This window comes from Ricinus communis, chromosome 2 (genome assembly GCF_019578655.1).
Source record: "Ricinus communis isolate WT05 ecotype wild-type chromosome 2, ASM1957865v1, whole genome shotgun sequence".
Lineage (NCBI taxonomy): Eukaryota > Viridiplantae > Streptophyta > Magnoliopsida > Malpighiales > Euphorbiaceae > Ricinus > Ricinus communis.
Window position 1 is genome coordinate 11,943,521 of NC_063257.1, and position 26,270 is coordinate 11,969,790.

At 28.8% G+C, this 26,270-nt stretch overlaps 1 protein-coding gene across 1 annotated transcript; it reads right to left on the bottom strand.

The window, feature by feature from the left end:
* Window positions 1–17,805: 17,805 nt before the first annotated feature.
* LOC8278146 (ethylene-responsive transcription factor ERF021) lies at window positions 17,806–19,065 on the bottom strand. The gene has a single exon (XM_002534050.4). The coding sequence runs from the start codon at window positions 18,962–18,964 to the stop codon at window positions 18,317–18,319; it is 648 nt and encodes a 215-aa protein (XP_002534096.3). The 5' UTR covers window positions 18,965–19,065; the 3' UTR covers window positions 17,806–18,316.
* Window positions 19,066–26,270: the final 7,205 nt, after the last annotated feature.

The following is a 26,270-nucleotide window of genomic DNA, read 5'->3' on the forward strand; positions in this document are numbered from 1 at the left end:
TTTTATTTCAATGTTATATGACTGTTTTTTATATTTATAAAATTAAATTTTTATTTCAATGTTATATTGACTGTCTTAATTATTTTGATTTTAAATAATAATATAAATTAAATTTATAAATAAAATTAAATATAACTTTTAATATTTTATAATTGTTTAAAATATTAAGTAATTAAATTAAATAGAACTTTCTTAATAAAAATTATACATGCAAGGACTTTTGTCCCGCTCTTTCTAAAATTATAATAAAATAAATATATAAAAATTAATATTATATTAAAAGTTATATATTAAATAAATTTTTATATATTTGTAAAAACTAATCGTTTATCCATGTGTAATATGACAGTTGTGATTTCTTTAATTATAAATAATAATTAAGATAATTATTTTCTCATTTTTATTTTAAAATTATTATTATAATATTTATATTATAATACATATTTTTTAATAAAATTAAATTAACAAAATAATAAATATTTAATGTTTAAACAATAAATATCCATCACATATTTAACGAACATAAATTTATTAACGTTTAGTACAAATTTAATAAATATAAGTGTCTGACGTACGTATATATCTAAATTACAACATATAGCTAGTCCATGTTATAATTTAGAGATTTCTATACAAATGCCTAAAAAACTAACTCACTTAACTTTTATACCCACACTCTTAAAAGTTAACATAAATACATTCAAAACATAAAATTCTAATTTTTATACCAACCAACAAAAACATGCGTGACTGACCACAAATAAACATTCTAATTTTTAAATTCCATACGAGACTCATTATAAATATTTATATTTAATCATCTTTAGATATATATTTTTCGTCCAAAACCATTAGAAAAGATAAAATATAATGAAGAAAAAGCTTGCTCTAATGTAGAGAGATACCATGAAAACTAACGGGCATTCTTTTGAAAAGTTTTAATTATACAAAAAGAAAATAACATTAGATAAAAACTAAATAATTTATTTTTTACAAAAATTTTCATTCATTTTTATTAATTAATTTAAAAATTATGTAATTAATATCAAATGATAGGTCAAATATCCACCTAAATTATATTAAATTGTACTTTTCAAAAATATATAAAATTTATTTGTGATATATATTACTATTCATTAATTGTTTCACAGCATTTAACACAAAAAATAAAATAGGTACTATTCATTAATTGTTTCATAGCATTTAACACAAAAAATAAAATAGGAAAAGGATGTCACGACCCCATCCGTGGGCCCGTGACCGGCACTAGGGAATGGATAGGGTTAAGGCCACCGAAACCCGTAGTAAGCCTGACACTCACTGATTTAAACAAATCTCATCTTAAATTAATATTATTAAAACCACAAATTATCTTAATAGTTACACTTTACAAAATTACTTCGGTCTACCAGAAAAACTAGGCGAGACCCGAAGCTCAGAAAATTTACAACTGATACATCTACTAATTACTACTGCGGAGAATCTAAGATTTACCAATTTACATACCAAATCAAATACATCACCCGATGATGAAGGAGTCGGGTTACTGAATAAGAGTCGCAGGAGAACTAACAGTCACGAATATGAAAAATAGTAAAAATGAGACTGTCAGTCTCGAGAGTGAGTTAAAATCAAATAATCTAGGGACTATTGCTTCTTCTCAGAAAACATAGATTATTCAAATCAGTATATCAAACCATACTATAATCATACCCTACTATTTCCTTCACATAAAATATTAATCATTCAAATCAAAATATCAACCATGCACGTAAATACAATCCATATTATAATCATACCACAATAAATTAATAAATGAATAAATAAAAATATATTTTTACTTTTACGGGACGAGTGGCTCAAGAGAACCCTAAACCCCAAAATCTAGTAGCCATTCGGCTCTCTTAATCCAATAAGATCGGCGCCCCGAGAGCAATGCTCGACCAGGACCTTACCTCCACCGTCACTTAAATATCCAAATAAGAAATCTAGTAGCCATTCGGCTCTCTTAATCCAATAAGACTGGCCGAGAGCAATGCTCGACCAGGGACCTTACCTCCACCGGTCACTTAAGTATCCAAATAAGCCAGCTCAGAGCAATGCTCGACCAGGGACCTTACCTCCCAGAATCAATCGAACTCGCAGAGCAATGCTCGATCGGGGCAAACAAATCCATAATAACCTTATGTCCATAATCATTACCGGTGGCATGCGGTCCGATGTAACCCATCAAAGGCATGTTCTACAAGCCACATTTCCCAATTCGCAATCATCACATATAATAAATATCATTATCCGATGAACTCAACCAACACATACTCGGAAATAAAGATTAAAGATTTAAGGTAAAACAACGTGCAATTTGTGAGGGAAAAATAATAACATTTATCTTATTATAACATACTAATAATAATATTTATATTATTTCAAATATTAATAATCAAGTGAAATCATTTATTTTATGATACTAATAATCATATTAAGCACAAATTCTAAATAGCATATTAAAATCGGACTAGCAATAACGCAAAGATTAAATGACTTTAACTCACGGATTGGGCGACCTCCTAGCTCGCCTCGGTTGGAGCGAGCCAATGCATGATCATCTAATCACAGAAAACAATTTATCAAAACGCTAAAACAATCGATTATTAATCCTAGGTCTAGACTCCTAGGACTGACTGTCTAAAAATCTCGACTCGGAAAAATTCTACCGAAAATCCGGCAGAACCTCCCCTACAACACGAACATTACCCCCCGTAAAAACGGGTCCAGGACCTGCCAGAAGAACACTTCAAATACTTAACGATTCAAACAATAGGAGTCGGGTCCCCAAACTTCACTATTTCCCGACTCCGCCACACAGCACAAAATACGAGGCAGGCAAACTGACAGACAATTATTTATGACTCACAAATATCATCAAGTACTCAATATAATCCAATAGACATAATTAAACCAAGAATTTCTAAAATTAACGGGCCAAAGAAAATTACCGAGACGCTCGGTCGCTCGGTCGACTCGCCTCCGGCTGCCGGAGTCCGATCGACGATCCGAACACACCATCGGACTCACAACGGCCTTGATGACGATCCCTCGCCCGATTTTTCGATCCGACACCCGATCATCCGGAGAGATTTGCGACGATCTCGACCGCCGATTTGTAAACGAAGTCCGATCGCCACGAAACCGGTGCCATCGCAAAGCTCGAGCTAAGGAGAGTCGGGATACGTCCTCCGATCGTCCATCCTCCGGCCGGAAGTCGAAAAACGCGGCTGCCCCCTACTTTCTCTCCACCGGATCTTCCGGCCACCACAGCGTTGCCGGCCGCCAAAGAGAGCCATTGCCAGGAGGAGCCGATCGCCACCGACTTCGGCCGCCAACGGCCGCCACACGTGCGATTCCGCCGACGCCGCCACCGCCTCCACCGCCACCATCGTGCTCGCCAACGCCGCCTCGACTGCCTCCAGTCCACCATGGACGCCTCTCTCCTCCCTTTCTTCTTCTTCCTTCTTTCTTTTCTCTCTCCCCGATTTCTTTCCCTTCAATATCGACATTTGACCCCTGAACTTTTCCTTATTGCAATTTGGTCCCTCAACTTTCTTAATTACTTACAATTTCATCCCGTAGAATTCCAATTTAACCCCCAAACTTCTTTTTAGCCTTTCAATTAAGCCCTTAACTATTTAATTTGGGCCAAAACCGAATTATTGAAAATACACAATTACAAAAATACCCCTGACCGACATATTTATTTACGAAAATACCAAACTCACAAATTTCCATTAAACCCTCACAAAAATAAAATTATACTTTTAATCCTTATTCCAAAATAATCCTCCAATTAAATCCTATACACAATTAAATTAAATAATCAATTTCCAACTCAAAATTTAATACTACTAATCAATTATAATACCAATTTTCTCAAAATTCTTTTATAAAAACATCCCTTACAATTTCTATCATAATTTTCCAATATATAATTTTATTTATATAAATATGCATTTGGAAAAATTTGAATAACCAAAATATAATCATTTCTTAAATAGTTTACTTGAATAAAAATAAAGCTAAAATTAACTTAAATAAAAACTCACTATTAAATATATAAAAAAAAAAATTTCGGGTGTTACAAAGGAACTCTCTTAATAAGAGTGACAGAAAAGGCGAAAAAACTAAATTACTGATTCAAAATTAAAAAATTAAACGAAAATATAAATTAATTGAATTGATGATTTTAATTTTAATATATATATATATATATATATATATATATATATATATTGAATTTTAGTTCAAGTTAATATAAGTAAGAAAATATATAATTTGTACGATATATAGCTCGAAATATAAAAATATAAAATAATAATTTTTAAGATATAGAGTAAAAAATATATATTATGTATATAACGAGTTTATTTTAGGTATATAATTTTCTGATTTTACTGAATTTTATTTGTTTAGATTTTAAATCATCTTGTATATATATTTTTATATAGATATGAACATAATCTATTTTTTTTCCACTACAATAGATATTGGAAGGAGAACATGAGGTCTGTAAATCTTGATATAACATGCATTCTCGTATCAAAAGACAATTCTCCAAACATTATTGTTAAAAGTATATAGTATACCATGAGTATATAATTTACATCAAATTTATTTCGAGTATACAAAGAGTATCATTGAAGTATATTATGGGTATATTTTGAGTATACAAAGGGTATCATCGTAGTATATTATGGACATATTCAATTTATACTCAAACATGCTTATAAATAAAAATTCTTTTAGTGACAAGAAGACTAACACTTGCACATTAGATTGAAGCAATAAAGTTTCTAAATATATATAAATCATTCATAAAAAAATTCAAATAAATAAAATCTACAACTTAAAATATATCTAAGAGAAAAAGATACCTACTTAGCTTTAAATTATTAAAAACGACTTCATTATATGATTTTTTAAGGTTTAAAAAGTTGTAGAAGATGAATATTAAATTTCAAAACTCGAATTTATAGAAAGCTAAGAAATTAAATCTATTTTTGTAAAAACCACATAAAACAGTTTATATCGAGTATATATAGGTATATCATAAATATATATTTTAAAATTTAGTAAAACTGTATTTATAATTATATTTTTTTATATATATCTTATAAATTTTTGTATATTGACTGTTATAAGAATATTAGTATACTATATGAAAAAAAAATTCTAAAAGAATATAAAAATATAAATAATTTTGAATGTATACAATAGATAGTATATACTAAATATATAACGAGTTTATTTTAGGTTTGTGATACTGTAATTCTTACTGAATTTTCTCCATTCAGATTTTAAAATTTATATTCTATTATATATCAATATGGAAACAATACCTATTATTATCCTTCATCAAAATGGACATTGCAAAGAAAACATGAAATATGTAAATTTTGATGTAACGAGCATTTTCATACAAAAAAATAGCAACTTCCAAACTTCATAGAAATAATGTCAAGTCATGTCAAAATTAAAATGGAGTGACCAAGAATGGAGATTCGATAGCTAGTTTATTTTGAGTATACAAATGGTATTATTGAAGTATATTACGAGTATAGACTTATAAACTTAATAGTTTATAGTATATGTCGATTATATCATAAATATACAATGAGTATCTAATACTATTTTTTAATTCATTAAAACATATATATTTGTTGCACAAGTATTATAGATTCTAATAAATAATTTTAACCACTCATAATAGCTATAATTAATTATAAAAACCATTTAGTTACAGAAGTTTTAATTCATAAAACCAAGTTACTAAATTTGAATATAAAAACTATTAAATGTCATTTGCATCAAAATTTACGTATTTCATATTTTTTCCCAATATCCATTGTGGTGAAGAAAAATACACACACACACACACATATATATATATATATATATATATATATATAAAATAGTCAATATACAAAAGTTTTATAAGTCATATATAATACCCACAATATAAACATAAAATTTACTAAATTTTAAAAATCTATACTTATGGTATACCTATATATATTCCATATATACTATTTGCTGAGTTTTTCTGTAAAATAGATTTAAGCACTTAGTTTCCTATAGGTCTAAGTTTTAAAATCTAATATCCAATATAACTTTAAAATATTTTAAAATTCACATAATGGGGTAGTTTTTGAAATATTTTAATATAATAAAATTTTAAATAACACAAAATCAACTAAATATATGTTTGAAATTGGAATTAACTCTTATATAATTAAATTGATGAAATTAGCTTCAAAAAGTTTATGATTTATAGATTTTCTATTTGATATTATTATTTATGAATTATTGATGAGATTGTTGTTAGCTTTGCTGTAATTTTTTGGAGTTTAGATCGACATTTATTTTGAAAAGAAATATGTGATTTTTTGTTGTTGTTAAATACCTCCACCATCATCAGTTTATTTTGTTGCTGATCTCTTCATTAAAAACAAAAACCTAGCCGTCTATCCTCTTTGTCTCTTATTTTCTTTATTTTCATCAAAGTTTCATCTTTTGGTCCATCATCGGATATTTTTAGATCGGTGGTAGTCCTTTTTTTTATTATTTATTAGTTTTAATCAGTAAATATTAATAGTTTTTTAGGAGTTTTATGGTCCTCCATTATGGAGGTTTTAAGTCCTCTTTTTATAGGAGTTTTATGGTCCTCTATTACGGTTATGGGATTGGTGAAGAGAAAAAAGAATCAAATCCGAAATTCAAATAACCGGACTCGTCAAAAAATATCTATAAAGTCGATATGCAATTTAGTGTCACTGAGTGAAGTGTTCTTTCTGTAGAATTACAATTTACTGCTCCATCAACATGATTAATGATTATTAGAAGTAGATTTCTTTACATGTATTTTTTAATGTTTGATGTTTATCTTTTATCTTTTATATCAATATGTACTTACTAATTCTTATTAATAGAATATTTATATTTCTTCTAAAAGAAAAGATGTCTCCATCATCCATAGCAACAATCAACTAGAAAAAGAAAAACCACTTACATGGTGGGAATTTTCAAATAAAATAAAAAATAAAAAAATAGAAAAAAGAACTAAAAACTGAGAAAAAATCAAAATTAAAGAGAATAAAATAAGAAAATTATAATTAAACGGGATTTACTGCAAAAAGAATATCAGTAATAGCTAATTAGAAAACAAAACTACCTAAGGAAAGTATAAAAGTTGAATAGAAAATGGAACTTATAAAATAAAGAGGGAATAAAATAGCCTCTATAATTTAGCATTGGTTTTGGGATGAGTTGCTGGAGTTGGCTTTTCTTCGTACAGTTGGGCTCTACGAAGCCCAATGTCTACTAGCTATCAACACATTGCTTTTCTCTTTCCATTTTCGTCCATTATATTTTGTGAATCATTATATTAAGGATTAATTATAAAAATATTATTTTTTTAAAGATAATTATAAAAATACCTCATTTTTCACTTGTTATATTTTTATTGTCTAGTTTTCTATTGTTTAGTGGACCTTTCTTTTTTATACTTTCAACATTTGTAAGGGCCAATCATTTCATGTACTTCATCCCATATCTCTCTTTTTCTCTCTCCATTCTCACCTTCACGTCTATTTTCATTAATATTACAATTTTTTCTTTTATTTTTTACAATCACATTAATTAATATTTTTATAAAAAAATTAAAATAAATTTTAAAATATTTTTATTTAATTTTTAATTTAAAAATAGAGATACTAATTAATATATTAATTTAGTTTGAGAAATTTTTTTGATGAGTGTTGTTAGACAAGATATTCATAATATTAGTATTTAAATAATTAATTAATAGAGAAGTTAAGTGAATGAGTATAAGATAGAGCATGTTAATAGAATTCAATTTCGATACAATTAGTATCAGAATAACTAAAATTAGTCATTTGGTAGATTGGATCTTAGCAATTATAAATTAATTTTATTTTTATCCTTTAATAAAATTAGAATTTTACTCTACGCATTGAGTATAAATTTGATTTTGTTACTCAGATATCAATTAAATTGTTATTCTCCCTCTAAAATATAAAATTAATTTGAAACGTAGGTATATCATCATGTCAAGCTACTGAGATTGTGTAACACCCGCATTTTTCTTTCTTTGTTTATTATTTTTTTATCTTAATTTTCATATTACTATGTTAATATTTTAAATTATTTATATGGTATATCATTTATACATATATATATATATATATATTTGTGCGGATTGGCTAAAATGATTTTTGATTATAATATACAATTTATATAGAGTAAAGAAAGGATAAAAAATAAATATTTAAGTTTTTGTAATTAGAAAAAGATAATGATTGTATATTTGATAATTAATATTGGTATTGGATGAGTAGTTTAATTTGTGTTAAAAAATTAGTGTTTATTTATTGCAATTAATTAATAATTTAGTTTAGATTTTTTTAATAATTTATTTATTTATTTGTTGAATTATATTTTATGTTATTAATTATATATAATATAATTAATACAGAAAATTATGGTAGAGCTTACATGAGTTCCTGTGGTTATACGTACTAGTGAACAACGAGAAAAAGTGCGAGAATTATTAAACATGTTAGAAAATATTAAAATGAATCCTGAGGACAATAATGATGACTTGACTCTAGTAAATTATATTATAAAAATTAATAATTGTATACAAGAGATAGGTTGGAAAGAAAGTCTAAGGATAAATAGTGAAAAGTATAAAGCCCTTATGGAAAGAAAGTTTAAGGATAAACAGTGAAAAGTATAAAGCCCTTAGAACATGTTTATGTTATCTAAATGAACATGGTATCCTTGATTGTCTATGGAATAGTTTTGAAGATAGAAGAACTTATAGAAGACTTGTTAAGAAACTGATTAAAAAGTATGTAAATTGGGTAGCAAGGAAGACATCTAGTTATTCAATTGACAAGCGAAATATATCATGATACCCTATGTTGCTAAAAGTGAATCATGAGTTACTCGAGAAAGGTAAGGGTAGATTAGGAAAATCAATTTCTGTCCATAGAATGGATTTGTAATTATTATCATGTTTATGTTAGTAAAGTTTATTATGTTTGAAACAATTTATATTTGAAGCATATTTAAAAGCGCAGTTATATTCATTAAAACTTATATTATAGAAACAATGTGTACTATACCGTTGTTGCTTATTTATTGGGGTAGTGATATCATTTATATTCCAATGGATGTGTATTTTGTTAATGGATATTCAAAAATGGTGAAGCTTGATGAAAAACTAAATTTTGCCGTATTGCTATACAACATAAAAAAAATATCTTGCAACTCACTCGCAATGCGAAAATTACTAAAATTTTATTTAGAGCACAATCTTTTAACTATGGTTGGAATTTGATATTTATAACATGCTAAATTTGAGGGGAAGATGACATTGTGATTATCCATCATACTGCTAATCAATTTCCGAGGTTGTAATTTGTGGTGTTATTTATCGAATATAACGATGGTAGATCTACATAACAAGTAGTGCAACTAGGTGAACCTCCATGGCATAATTTTAGTGAAATGGGTGGTTATAGTCAGAATATAACTAAAGCTAAAAATGATAACGAGGATGAGGACATAGATGACGATTCAGATGATGATGAGAATTCTGAGATTGAATATAATGCGAAAAATAAGGAGGATGATGGTAGTTATGAAAATGAAACAGCAGATGAGGATAATAAATAAAACAACTATAATGAGGATGAAGAAGATGATGATAATATAGTAATAGCACTGTATCATTATATTAGTACAAGTTCATAAAGCTTCGAAAGTATGAATGAACAAATATATCCAAACTTACAAGTTCAAAAGTATGAGTGAACAAATGTATCCGAACTGATTTAAAAGCGTTAATATAGAAGAGACGACTCTCCCTCGCAATGGATCATATGTAGATAGTGTACTGTGGGATCCGTCATTTAAATTTCGTATTGGTATATTCTTTGAATCAAGAGATAGGTTAAAGCAGCTGCAAAAATATACTCAATGAGAGTATACTGATAATTTTAAAATTTAAAAATGAAGAACAACACCATTACGATAATTTGCAAGCGTCTGAAAAACTACTCATGGAAATTACGTGCAATAGCAAAGAAATTGAGTGGATTTTGAGAGATTACTAGATATAATAGCCCATATATATGTAATGCGCCTGCTGAATTATAAGATCAAAGAAATTTTGACTCATCTTTGATATCAGGGTATATTCAAAATATGCTGGTCGAACAACCAGATATTAAGGTGAAAGCTATACTAGCACATTTAGTAGAAAGATTTAGTATAACAACAACATATAAGAAAGTGCGAAAAGCACAGCAAAAGGCTATTGCTAATGCTTTCAGAGACTGAGATGAGTCATACAAGAAACTCTGTGATTTCATACAGCTGCAGTGACCTTGAATAGGGGGTTTGTATGGGACATTGAAACTGAGGAGTATTGCATGAATAATCGACTGATTCGTGGCGTCAGACTATTTCAGAGGATCTTTTGGTCATACAAGCCATGCATTGAAGGATTCAAGTAGTGTAAGCTTGTGTTGTATATTGATGGTACATTCTTGTTTAGAAAATACAAGAGCATATTGCTTACTGTTGAAGTAATAGATGGTAATAACAAGATATTACCAGTTGCCTTTGCCATTGTTGAAAAGAAAAGCAAGGACAATTGGGAGTATTTCATGACGATGGTTCGATATCATGTATGTGATGATCGAGATGATATTTTTGTCATTTCGGGTCACCATATTGATATCAAACATAGAATGTCACATTAGTTGTGGCGTGAAAATCCACATCGATATTGCATACATCACATTGCCAGTAACTACAACATAAAATTAAAAAATCTGAGAATAAAAAAAAATTGTTGAGAAAGCAAGTGCGTATTATATTTTTATAATTGTTTGTGATGAGATTAATATATTCTATCTTTTTGTTCATAATAGTATTTTCAGAATCAAACTTTGACATATGAAATAGGTCTCGAACATCAAAAGAGAAAATTTAATAGGTCGATGAAGAAAATCAAAGCTAGGCATCCAGAAACAACTATATGACTTGATAGTATACTAAAGAAGAAGTGGATGCTGTCATTTGATGACGACCATCGACATGGTGTTATAACAGCTAACTATGCTGAGTCTTTAAATTTTACTTTAAAATCTTATAAAGGGGGGTGCCTATAAGAACTATAATGTATGGGTTGTTTTTGAAGTTGGTCAACATATTTAATAAGCATTGAATGAAGTATACTGATGCACTTGCTGAAGGTTGTATATGTACTGATTATTGCATCGAGATTTTGGAGCATCATTTGCAGAAGATAAATGGACATCACGTTAGAACTTTAATAGGAAGACCGATATGTGCTCGATTACTATTGCCTATGCGCAAAGGAAAGGCGGGTATAATCAAACAGTTAGCCTAGTAGAACAAACTTGTACATATGATAAATTTAAACAAATTTGAATACTGTGCTCACATGCAATTGTCGCATGCATGAAACTTGGAATTGATTATAGAATGTTCATTAGAAAATGGTACAATCTACAAGAGGCACTTCAATATTGGTCCACCAATTTCCTACCCCTTGGACATCAAGATTACTGGCAATAATCCATTAAACTCCATTTAGTGCCTAATCCTGAATGGAAGTGAAAGAAAGGGAGACAAAAAAAAAGGATTCAGAATAAAATAGATTGGAAAAATGCAGAAGATGCAAGAACCAATTTTTATAGCAAATATGGTCAAACTGACCATAATGCTAGGATATATCGTACATCTTAATTTATTTACTAGTTTTTTAAGTATTGCTATATTATTTTATATATCTTACTTTGTATTAGTAAGCTGATTTTATATTCGTATCACCGAATATTTAAGTCATATTATCATCGTAATCAATTATCAAGTTATATTTCTATAATAAAATGAAAGAAGGGCGAAGAAAGTAGCACCAGTAAACAAGAGTTTCATACCTGGTTGTGGTTGATAAATATACAGATCCTAGTGGCAATGTTTGGTATGCAAAGAAGAGATCATTTTTAAATCAACCAACTCATGCAACATTGAATCAGAGTTGTGCAAATCATATTTTTTTGGGTCGTCATACAACTAACTTAAAAAAGCTTGGAAATGTGGTTGTTAGTGAAGAATTAAAATGGAGCAGACTTTAGCAACGTTACCTAGACATATTTCAGAAGAAGTTGGAGTTGTGATGGAACAACTAAAGGAGATTAACGTAATGAATCATCGATTAGAACAATACCAAAGGAAGCATGATCCATTCAAGATGGAACTTCCAAATACTACTCCAATAACTTTAAATAAAAAGGGTGTTTTAAATTATAGTGATACTAATGACAATAACTTTGTCAAATATCTTTCTTCATTTTATTCAAATATTGTTAAATGATATTTTATTTAATATTCTAACATCTTAATAATCTTATTAGTAGGTACTATAACTAATGTGTACACTCCTAGTGATATATTCAGTGCAACTGGATATCATTGGGCACTAAATGATGAATTTTTATATCCAATGGATCTGGAAAAGCATAATAGTGAGGAGGTACATAATAAACTAATGAACGAATAGGAATTTAGATTATGTCAATTGTAAATTTTACGTGAAGAAGTATTGAAACTTCAAATAAGAGTACCGCATGCGATTGCAATTAATATGAGTCAATCTACTATCTTTTAACTCTGCATTGCTTTATATCACATTAGGATAGAGAATAATCAAATTAAAATTCATTTTAATAAATAGTATTTCTGTCAGCGAGTAAATGAAGCCATTAAAGATGGGGATCACCAACAAGCTAGAATATTTAGAGCTTTACAAAATTCACATGATTGTCTTTCCGACATTGATTTCTCTAATAGCGATTAATATCAAATGTTTATCATCAGACTTAAGATGTTTATGATGCAACCAAACTCTAAAATATTTATTACAACCATATTGTCATGAGAATACATTTTTTATTATAACTTGAAAGGCATAATTGAAATACGAGTTCCTACTTCTTTATCAGACATTTGATAGTCTGATGCATATCTATTGAAATGCATGATATTGTTAGCCTCATTCTCTCTTAAGTTTCTGCCAATCGCTATTGTTTGTTTTGTTGCCATTTGTAACATGTAATATCTTGATCGTCGAAGAAACATTCGATTATTCTCTTCTCGAATCCGTTTCACTGGGACCTCATAATCTGCCATATTTCTTCGACGAAGTGCTAATGAATAACGTTTCACAACTAGAGTTCCCAATGAATGCAAAATTGAAATCAAATTCTCTACTTTACTGACTCTAAAGTTTCATTCACGATGCAAACCAGCATAATAATCTTTTAAATTTTTATATTTCTCAAATGATATTGATCATCAAATTGCAGTAGAACCCAAACTCTTTCGATTCTTTTATAACCTGAATAACCAACCATACTCAAATTCAATATGATATTTAGAATTTAGTTGCAATATAGTTTTATACTACTGAAAAGGAATCCATAAGAACAATAAAATAGTCATGAATATAGTGTGAACTTTTTTAAATTATTAATGAAAAGGAATCCATAAGGACAATAATATAATCATGAATGTCATATGAGCTTCTGTAAATATATTATAGAAAAGAAATCCATAAGGAGAATAATGTATTATATGAAATAAATCTATTGTGTAGTTATATCAAATAATATATATATAGTAAAATCAACATAGTGATGTGTAGCATTGTCAACTAATATTTATACATCAGTGAATTTGGTATTTTTTTGTTGGTATTGTAGGTATGTAGCTCATCAATGTGACTACATCCAACCTGGTCCGCTCGATCCATCATTATTATATTTACAGGCACAACACAGGGCATAAGCCATATGGTTCAACGAGGTATATATTAAAATATACATATATTTATTTTTTATATTATTTTTATGAATTCTTTTTTTATAACTTTATCTTTTGACTATATAGGTTGAGAATGAGGTGCTAAGCTATAGACGTAACAGTAGAGCTACACAACGATTAAATGATAGACCTGAGCTCGACAATTGTTTACAGTATATACTCAGATAAACGGGTTTATATGGATTAATCCAGCTGGAATTTTTTCAATTAGATTGGCACTTAGTAATCGCACTTATAGAAAGATGGAGGCCGAAAACTCATACCTTCCATCTCCCAAATGGTCAATGCAGTATAACATTGCAAGATGTAGCCATTTTGACTGGACTTCCTATTGATGGTTATGCATTGATTAGGCTTACTAGATATGATTGGCTTGCGTTATGTGAAAGATTGCTTGAGTTGCGCCCTACTGCAGAGTTAATTAGAGGGTCACAACTTCGATTGTCATAGATTTGCGCTAACTTTAGTAACATACCACATGAAGTTGACAAAAAAATAATTTATTGTTATGCTAGGGCTTACATTTTACAGCTCATTTCAAGAACCTTATTTTGCGATAAAAGTATTAGACGAGTATCATTAGTCTACTTACTATATTTAGAAAATATTGGGACTATTCATCAATACAGTTGGGAAGGTGCATGTTTAGCATTTTTGTACAGAGAGTTGTCTACTGCATCGAGATATCCTCTTATTTTACAACTTGGCGGTGCACTCTTTCTATTGCAACTATGGGTGTAGGAGAGATTTTCATTCATCGCACTAACATTGCATCACCCACAATTGCATTATGACGCTCCCCTCGGACATTATGACGCTCCTCTCGGACGAAGGTATCCAATTAATTTTAATAATTTTTAAATTTTCACTTAGTTATTTATATGCATATTTGATAATTCTAACTACATTACAAAATCTAGATGGATCAGTGATCGTATAATTCACAGAGTAGCCACACATGAGATCCGTGAGATCCGATTTAGGTTTAATGTATCTCTCGGAGATGAGGTGTGTTCAAACTTATACTTTTACATTCCTACAATGTTTAAGTATATTTATATTGTGTATTTGATTATAAATTATCTTTCTAACATTACATCTTTTCTTAATAGATTATATGGGAGCCATACACGCATGAGGTCATTAGAGGCCTTCTAGCTGACTGCTTATATGGTCGTGATATATGGTGAGTTGTAGTACCACTAATATGTATTCATATCGTCAAATGACACCAACCTAATAGAGTTTTAAGACAATTTAGTTTCAACTAACCAATCCCTAATCCGCCAAAACAAACTGAGGGATTACACTCTGTCATATTACATAATAATATCCATGTCAACTGGGTAGAGCAGCATTCTAGATGGATCGAAATATAATATAACAGAGCTCATTGGATAGTAAACGAGACACTAATAGATGGATCACTCCATTACCATTTAGAATACATGGAGTGGTATCGACGTGTCACACATAGGTGGATCTCATATCGAGGGGCTGCAATCGGAGCATCAGTCAGTTGATCTTACCTTCATTTTAAAATTGTATGCATATATCTGCAACACTATGATTTATTATTCTTTTCATAACTTTTGTCTAGGCTGATGCACTTGAGCATATTGGGATGACGAAGTCCATCGAAACCACACATTGACTTGCTAGGAGTTGTCATGAGGCACTAAATAAGGATAGATGTACTATCACTATGCCTCCCCTACATCTTACATCTGCTACCTAGCCATTGTATGAAGATGTTCAGGGTCCCAACACAGAAGTTCCCAACCACCAGGATGTCGACGCAATAAGCATAGAGAAGTACCCATCCCACCTACCGTGACATGTGCTACAGTGGCAGAACCAGTCTCATATCATAATCAACAGTTTTTATAGAGTATCAACTTCATATATAGCTCCTTCTGCAACAAGTACATCTTTAAATATCCTTATGCAATCTCAGCAAAACCCGTTTGCTGATCCATCAAGCTTTATGGTAAGTCCTTCTGCACCATCATTCTTCATCCCTTTTCCATCATCAGGTCCATTCATAGAGTGGGCTAGAGATAATTTCACACCTTTTTGACCTTCTCTTACAATATTTTTTATGCCATAATCATAATATTTTTGACTCGCAACTAACACAGACACCATTAGATAAGATGTTGCCATCATTTTTCTGTTCACCATTTCAGTCATCCGTTCTGATAGCCTTTTACAAATTTTCTCAGTTGTGTATAATGCCAACAGATATATATGCAACTCTGAGTGATGCCTGAGATACCGATACTGATGCAGATGGTTGCAATGATATTGATGATGTTGAAGCTATTCATGATAGTTTTCAACCTATTCAATCACGTGATCCTTCTTTCATTGAGATGGATACTACACGTAGAAATGCTCCGAGAACCAGGGACTAAGATCAAATGTCCACAGAAAAGACTATGACACATAAATACTATTATTATATATGTACTTGACCATTTTATGTAATAACTAAATTTAATTAGTTATAATTATTATTATTATATGCCAGCCATTAAAATGGATAGACATTCTCTGCAATTTTTGTCGACATTTCAAACCCGTCCACCACATAACTCTTTTTAATATAATTTAAAATATGTCCTCCAATTGAATTGATGGACAAGTTTACTATTATTTTTTTAAAAATAAAGGCTCTGTCCATAGAATGGTGGACAATACTTACCTGCCGGTCCAATTAGAGGATAGTGTTGTCCGCCGAGTCCAACTGGTGAATAGTATCTACATATACGAAATTTGACCAAAATCTACCCTAAAAAGGAAATCATTTCTAAAACTACTATAAATTGAGAATTTTAATTATTTTTATTCTAAAATAATAATAAGAATTCAAATGTTTTAAATTAAGAAAAAGCCGCTTGCAATTGTATAATAACCACTTTAACATGTCAACATTAATAAAAGAATCACTTTTACTTAAAAAGGTTTCATTTTTAAGAGTTAAATGAAAGTTAAATAAGAAATGTTACATTTGATTTTAAATATTTTTATTTTTAAGATGCTTAGATATGTCTAAATTTCTTATAGATTTCTGAAAATAATGGTAATGATAATAACAGTATTAATAGTAATAATAGTAATAACAATAATAAAATAATAATGATATCATCATTATTATAATTACTATTATTAAAATTGTATTACTAGATTTTGCATATTTCGAATTCTGTCAATGTTTTCCCTAATCAACTTAAATACAATATTTAATTAACAATATAATATAAATTTAAATTTTCCTAACTTCTTGATATTCTTAATACAAGAAAAAAATATTTAAATTGCATGTGAAATCTTATAAAAGAATATTTAATATTATTTTAATAATTTATTATTTTCCACAAGTGAGTTTAATATATTTCTACTTTCTCAAAAAGCATCTTAAAAGATTTAACTAAGAATATAGATAATTCAAATTAACAATCTTTTATTTCGTAATATACATTTAAATCTTTAAAATAAAAACTTTGACTTAATTTAATTATCTCATTAATTAATTTATGATATGTGAAATATGAATATCTATTTATCAATAAACTCATACAATATAAAATCTCCAAAGTTCAACTTTCAAGGGTTTAATTGATCATAATGGAAAATCAAGAAATAAATAATTTATAATTTAATAACTTGTGAGGTTTCCAATGGCCATTTTGACCCTTTGGATATAGAAGTAGTGTGAGTTCATTTTGAGATACACCTAGAAAATAAATAAAAGGTAACACAAATTATTATTAATTAAAAAATAAATACAAAAGAAACAACAAAATCTCATTCCAATCAATTAGGAAAAATATTATAATTATATTACATATACTAACAAAACAACAAAATAAAATTACAAGAGAGTGACAAAAGAGAGGCCTTTAGATGTCAATACGTGTGGCCCCCATTGCACTACACCACCAATCAAATTGATGAACCCAAAATCAGAACCTTTCACCTTTTTTTATGAAACTATAACTACAAAGTTTTCAACCCTTTTCCTTCGTTTACTATTCAATGGAACAGTACAGTAACTATGACACCGAATACTAGAAAGTCCCTCCTTCAAAATTCAGAGCCCTTCCTTTCTTTTTCTTCTTTTCCAATAATAAGGAAAAACCAGATATTCTTGCTTAGTCCATGTTTATGTTCGTACCAATGTACTAAACCAGGAATCATAACTATTGAATTATTATATATTGGAGGCTACAAATAATTAATCAATAATTAGTATCAGAAAGCACGATTCTGCAGAATTAATGAAGTATTGAATCCGGAGAAGTATAGAGATACCTAATTAAGAATCCCATAGAGAATCATTTTGCATGCTATCCCACTCATCATCCACACCATCATCATTGGCAAACATCATAGAGTCTTCCATTGTTGCCATTTGCATCCACATCTTGGGTGAGTCCAATGGTGACTCATTGATAGCTTGAATCTCTCTCGGCGACAGCCTAACCGTGATAGGACCCACCACGCTGGAGCTGGAGCCACTGCCCCCGCTCCCGCCACCGCCACCGCCATTGCTGCCTTCACGCTCGGGTATAGGCAATGACCTAAGGCGAAGGGCAGCTTCGTGGGCTGCCATTCGGATGTCATCAGCATTAGGACTTGCTGGATTAGGAAGATCGTGAACTAAATGAGGGAAATTAAGCTTAGCTTCACGTCCTCTGAAATATAAAGCAGCAACATCATAAGCAGTGGCTGCCATTTCAGGTGTCTCAAAACTACCTAACCAAATCCTAGTTTTCTTCCCGGGTTCGCGTATCTCAGACACCCACTTCCCCCATTTTCTCTTACGTACACCTCTGTAGCATGAAGAGGTACCCCCATGGTGATTGCTACTGGTTTGCTCTTGCATTAATGGAATCTCTGTAAGCAGCAGGGAAAGAAAGAAACAAATTATGGATGGTTTGCTGCTGGTAGGGGACAGTGTCATCCAGTTATACGTTTATATAGAGAATGGAAAAGGTATGGATTAATTGGTCCATTGAAATTTGGACATTAAAGTGAAGGAAGTGAGGTTCCAAGCAGTTGCAGAAGTGAAAGAGATGCGTTTATGGTTGATATATGTCCGAGACAGACTCTGAACTCTGAATCCTAGGATATTGTAAGAATTTTAATGGGCGAACCAATCATGAAATGGCAAGTGTCGAATTAATATTTACTTATAGTAGGATCAATTTGAGGGAGACATATAAATATGATGTTTCCCTGTTATATACGCGGTTTTGATTCCAGGTGGAAGTTGAGGAGATTTGGGTCCACTATAATGTTGATATATGCATTCTTATTAATTTTCATGTCTGCGTATGCAAAGAGAAACCGTTCTCTAATTTGTATATTTTATTTATAAATTAAATTGATAAATAATTAATATATATTTATTAATTTTTTTATATATATATATCTAAATTAATCTAGAGAGCGACAAAATACTTGCTCAAAAATATTTAAAATTTAAATTTAATTAAATTAAAAGAAATTTTTATTACCTTATCTATACATTTATAAATATATATTTATTAATTTTAAATAATAAAATATATATTAAGATACTAACATATAAAATACTTATATATAAATATATACACACGTATGTTTAAAGAAATATATAACTTTTAATGGTAGTCATGGCGTTTGCCTTTCTTCCACAACCTGACATAGAGCAAAATTGACATTGATGATCATTAAAAATATACATATAGAAATATCCTCAAGGGTGAATTTGATGATGATGATGACGTACGATATGCACGGGGCATATTGTCAAAGGTATTTGAATTCTCATGCACCTTTCTCCACCAAAGCACATTATCTATAAGTGACCCTATTTTCTTAAAAAATCAAATAACTTTTACACATGTTAGATAGATGATTTAAGAATTTATGGTGTTTGGGAAGATTTCAAGAATAGTTTATATTCCTAATAAATTTTGCACATAAATATTTATTAAATATAAAGCGTAAATAAATATATATTTACTTTATTCTATATTTAAATATTAATTAATAATATAAGTGTCAAACTTTAAACTTTGGCATCATAAAAAAATCATATGATATTATATTTAAAAATCTAAATTTTTAATAAAATTTTAAGTATAATTTACATCTTTAACCGACTAAAAAATATGAATATAAAATATTTTAAATTCTAAAAAGACTAACTGAAATAATAAAAAATTAATACTATTTATTAATTATTTATCTGATAATAAAATATTTAAGTATATATTAAATATTTATTTGTCAAAATAAATACACAAAATATAAATAAATCTTTTAGTAATATATATATAATGGAATGTCATTTGATTATTTAATTTACTACAAACTTCTCATTGGTTGTTTGTTTTCTAGGTGGATAGGTACACATTGTGGCTAGAGATGGACAATCCTGTAGCCTATGCCCCAGGTTTATCTTACCTACCCGCCTCCCCCTGAGGAGAAAATCTGAGATGGAAAACGAAGTAGCCCACTAAAATATCACAAGAGGTGACGGGAGTCAAATGGAAGTCCCATGGTTCCTTTTCGTTGGCTCATTGCACCTTTCTATGTTGGACAAATTCATTGCCATAAAGGGGAGATTCTTCTTCTTTTCTTTTTTCTTTTTCTTTTTTTTTTCTATTCCTTTTTTCCCTCCCTTTCTATTCTTGTTTGGATTATAAGAAAAAGAATATGATATACATGTGGTTTCATGTTCTTTTTAAACTGCAAGTATTTGTATTCATTTTATTAAATAATAGTGTGTATTTTAAATCGTTAGTGATTTTTAGTATACCCACTAACGTCATAAATTTATATTGAAATGACGCTTTAACTAAGTGACCACAACGGCTGATAGTGTTGCTATTTAACTTGCTACAATCTAGGCTTATATCTATTATAGTATCATCAATCAATTTGAATGAAAATGGTGAGTGGCGAAACAAAGAAAATATATTTTTTTCTTTAATTTCAGCCAAATCTAACAATCATTTTATGATCTTATAATACTATAGATTTCATCTTTTCACTAGCTTTACAATGAATTTGATTTTGCAACGATCAAATATGGTTTTAAGATTTTATAATCAAAATTATTAACATTGTTATTGCATATAGTTAAGATCACTAATAATTTGAAGTACGTATTAATATTCATTTTTAAAAATCACATATTTTAAAATTAGAAAAGCATGAAATTTAGAAATATTTTTGACTCTTTAGAAAAAAACATCAATAAATTTTAAATTTTTCTTTCTTAATGACCAGTTATATAATGGATTTTATTACATAAAAATGATATTATTCTTTGATTAAACAAATAGCATGTGTTCATGAATTAGAAATGTAGTTACTTATTTTATGACATTTTGAGTATTTTATAGTGATATTCTGTATTTTAATTTTACGGTAAATCATTCTGAATCAGTTTGATCCATATTAGAAGGGCAATTATGTAAGGTTTTATTTTTTTATTTTTTGTGGACTTGTATGTAATAGTTCAAATGTGCAATAACTTGACTGCCCTTGATGAAATTTGAGTTTAGGGTTATGAATTTTTTTTATAGAATTTGAAATTTGAAATTAAGAAATAGTCTCTTTCTCTTAGTTAATGCTATTGTGCAGAGATCTTGAACCATTCAATCTCACTCATTAACTCAACATCTTGATTCTCTCTCTTTCTCTTTTGTCGTCTCTCTCTTCTCTTTCTCTTTTTCTCTCTCGTTGATTTGTCTTTCTTCTTCATTCTATATGATTTTTCACTATTTTTCTCGTTGTCTGAATTTTTTTATTCTTTTTTTAAATGGCAATTAACTCAATAAAGAATGGCAAATTAAAAAATAAATTATATTATTTTTAGAGGTTTGAAACCTGAAGTATATGAATCTTGGGAAGAATATATATCACATGTTCTAAGTGTAACTAGTAGTCTCTTCAAAAGTTTTCGTACTTCGGATGATGCCACAAAAGTGTATAACTCCTTTAACGGCAATCTAAAACCAATACATGCCTAATCAATCACCATCGACGGTAGAATCTCAACAAACAAGATTGAGTTTCATTCTGTTAATTGTCATGAGAATAATCATAGTAACCAAATGGGTTGGGCTCTTATTTTTCTTATTTTCCTTCTAGGCTCTATCATTAGAGCTCGTCTTGTGAAATATTTATTTTAGATTATTGTTTCTATGTTCTTAAATGAATTGAATAATATTCAATTCTTTAAATTATTTATTTTGATATTTATCTTTAGTTTAAGAAAGATCTTTATATTTAGGGTTTAGACTAAGATAGACTTTTAACAGATGCACCAGTTTGATCTTGTAAAGGTTGATGATTTTCTTATAATGTACGTTTGTATGGGCCATGGCTCAATTTTTTTAAGCAAGCTTTAGTTATAGCAACTGTTAAAGAAATATTTATGAGAAAATATTTATTTGCATTGTATCTATTTGTATATGGAAGTATTAGAAATTTAAATATTCTTAAAAAACCTCTAGAAATTAGGCGATATACTTGAAAGTACTAAATATGGCTACTAAAAATTAGCATGGTCAAACATTAAACTTTGCATTTACTATCAATGGGAATACAATGGTGCAATTTGAATTTAGTTATGACTTTTGATTTACCAAAGGATATACTTAACGAAGTAAGTTTTTAGTATAAAAAAAATTGTTAGTATGACTTCAGTTTAATATTCTAATGATTCATCTCTTAATCTTTACTTAATCACTCTCTCTATTCTTCTTCATCTAATATCTTGATTATACTGGCGCATAATGTTAATATTGAAGGTGAGTCTTTTTTTTATTATCTTTTTTATGTTTTAATATCTTAATTCTTTTTTTATTTTTCTTTTGTAATTGATCACCCATTTTTCATAATGCCTCAAAACCACCATCCTCGCTTTGTAGTTTGTCTTGAAACATGTGACTGGAAGTACAAGCTTCTTAAGGCTTTATATTCTTTTTTCTTTGAAGGAATTATAATCGTTATATAATTTTTATTTTCAATTATTGTAGTCCATTCCAATTTCATTCGTTAGAGAACATTTGGGCAACAAAAGGCTCATTGCTATTATTTTTTATCCAGTTGAATATCAAAATATCTACTATCATTTCTATTTCTATGTGCCAATACCTGAACAAGAAGATTGCATTGCTAAAAGTAGATTGGAAGCCAGTTGCAACAAATTTGTCGTTGTAAAAAGCCTAAAACATGAGTATCATTTAAATTCATATTGACTAAAAAAGATGAGGAATATCTTTGTAGTTAATCGGTTTATTAATATTTTAGACTAGTGAAATTTGTGTTAGCTTTTTTCTTTTATTTGGACCAATATTTTAATTTTAATATTTGTTTTTATAATGCAATAGTAAATATATTTTTTTTCATAATCTGGGTTCAAAGTTTTTTAATATATGCAAGAATTGTTCATAGCAATATTCTTTTGAATTATATTACATCTGCATGCATGGTATTTTTTAATAAAGTTTCAGCCATTAGAAGGTGTGCTTAATACTTTGCAGTTTATTTGACATGTTACTACTTTAAGATTAAAATATTTTTTCAATAAGTGTCATGAAAAATTGCATGATTTAAGAAAAAATATATCCTAATAATGCATCTTGTTATATGACCTATCTTAAGAAAAGAGAATAATAATTTAAGGTCTAAAGAGGCTTAATCTATTTTCTATCAAAATCTTTATTATAATCTAATTTTGTTGGTTATTTTAATTTAACTTTAATTAACAAGGTAACTCAATTAACTAGGAATGACTCTTAAACCTTCATTCTCCATGTCATAGACTACTAACTCATTATTAAATTGAAAGAAAGACTACTAGAACTTTCTTGAATAATATGAAATATCATAAGTACTCTATATATAACCATGTAACTAGACAAATCAACATCTTTTCATTTCAGTATAAAACATCTTAACAAAACATTTAATATTAATAAAAAATCCAAACATCTAGTGTTCCATATATCTGAACCTAAGGTTCAATCTTCTTACTTCAAAATAGCATAATAAAAAATAGAAACATGCCCAAATTTCACATAAGCTCACTAACAAATCAATAACTAGAATGTTCATGCGAGCTTGTTCATTTTTTACCCCTTGAATACCCTGCAAGAAAATCTTATATAAGTTGAGTAAAGGAGTCCTCTTGAGAAGGGTCTCATACATGCTTTCATCACCAAAAGCCTTCCCTTCTCTTGCCTTCATCTCTTTGATATTACTCTTTAAGTTTTTCAAGTTGCTCCCTTGCCGAAAAATAGAGTGTCTCCATTCAATAGAACGTCTAGCTATCCTAGTTGATAATGGTGTTTAAGACATTTGTTTTTTAGGTTGATTCCTTATTTTTTCATTTAGTCTTTAAAAAATGGTTTAGAGATTTAGAGTAAGAGTGTGTGAGTGCATGCTTTCATGTTGTAATTATGCATAGAATGGCACCAAAACGAGGCATCATGTATGTACCAAAGAAAAATTAATTATCCACTAAAATACAATTATGGTGCCATATAGACAACTAGCATGAGTTCATAGTAGCCTATAATCTAAATTAATATTAATTATACACTGATCACTTTAAATTTATGTTTTGTCATGCTTGCTTTGGACCTATTAATTTAAAAATTGTGACCTATTGATGAAGACGTAATACTTTCTTTTATTTAATAATATACCCAAATTAAGATTGTACCTATTAATCAAGATGTGGTACATTAATTGCAATTGCGATATATAGATCTATATAAAGTTACTATTTCGATTATTTACACTTAGTTTTATAAAATGTGTATAATATAATTACTACAACCTTTGATTAAACTCTAAATTAAACTTAATTAAGAATTATTTCATGCAAGACTACTAAAGCAATATCTATAAACTAAATGTAAACTTGTTAAATCATAAACCCACATACATTATTGGCATAAGAATGTGATATTTATGCTTAATTAATCTTTCATTACCTCTTATAGTACTTAATGAACACATTGCACTCGAATCGTATACCCTCGAATCATAAACTCGTACATTCTCGAAATACAAACTATTAAATCTATTTACAATTAAACTTTGATCTCATGCATGATTACTAAACATTGTCTACAAAAGAAATATGGACCCTTGAATCATAAAGTATTATACTCATAAAACTCTATAACCTTATTTAAGTTTTGATCTAAGTTATTGTACTAAATTAATGTCTACCATTGAATTGTAGGTGCATATAGTTAGGGTTGAACCAACAAGTATATTGAACAACGTACTTAGAAATAGAAATTATATTGAACCTAATACGGTACTAATCTTTTCATTGATGCTTAATTTTATTTAATTCTAATGTAATAGTAATTATAATTTTTACTATTTACTTAAGCGTAAGATATCAATTTCTCTAGTCTTACATCTCATAAAATAAAAAAAATTAAGCGGATTAAAAATAAATATATAAAATAAAAATTAGGGGTAAACCCAAGAATCGAACCATAGTCTTTATATATAATAAAATCTAAGGTTGCCATTTTTTACAAACTACTAATTCTAATTTTAATTATCAACTTAATTTTGTTATATGAATTATGGAAACTAAAAAAATATCAACAAAATAATAATGACAACCATATAAGTCAACAGTAGTGATTAATGGTTCAGTAATTAAGAAATCTAATTAACTTTGATTTAAAGGAAAGTTTTTCACCTTTTTAATGAAGGCGAATTTAAAAAAAAAAAAGTTCTTTCAACCCTAGAAAAGTTCTCTAAACTTTCTTCTCTCTGTATATTTTCATCAAAGAAAAAAGTTCTATAGCTATTTCAAGTTCTTGTAAGTCCTCCAATGACCCACCTTCATGCAATCAATAATTATAAAATTTGGAGAAGTTGATTGAAGTTCTAAAAGGTAACTTGAAATCTTTTATCAATGATCACTAAGAAGAAGCCATCTATCATAAAGGAAGACGATGAGGTTAGCGATCTATTGGATTCTACACTGATATAAGACAATAAAATTTATCAACAAAATTTTGGTATAGACGATTATCTTACATATTCAACTATAAGGTAAGTTCAGTCCATTGGAGGAAAGGATGAAAGAGTATTGCAATCACAACCGGCATTTCTAAAAAAATAACCTTTTCTTTTTTTATTTAGTCTTACAAATTTATTTGATTTGAATTTATTTTTTATTTTGCAGCAAATCATGTATTATATATATATATATATATATATATATATGT

What these genes read in the sequence shown, in the direction of transcription:
- LOC8278146 (XM_002534050.4), bottom strand. Translation starts at nt 18,964, where the DNA reads ATGACACTGTCCCCTACCAGCAGCAAACCATCCATAATTTGTTTCTTT.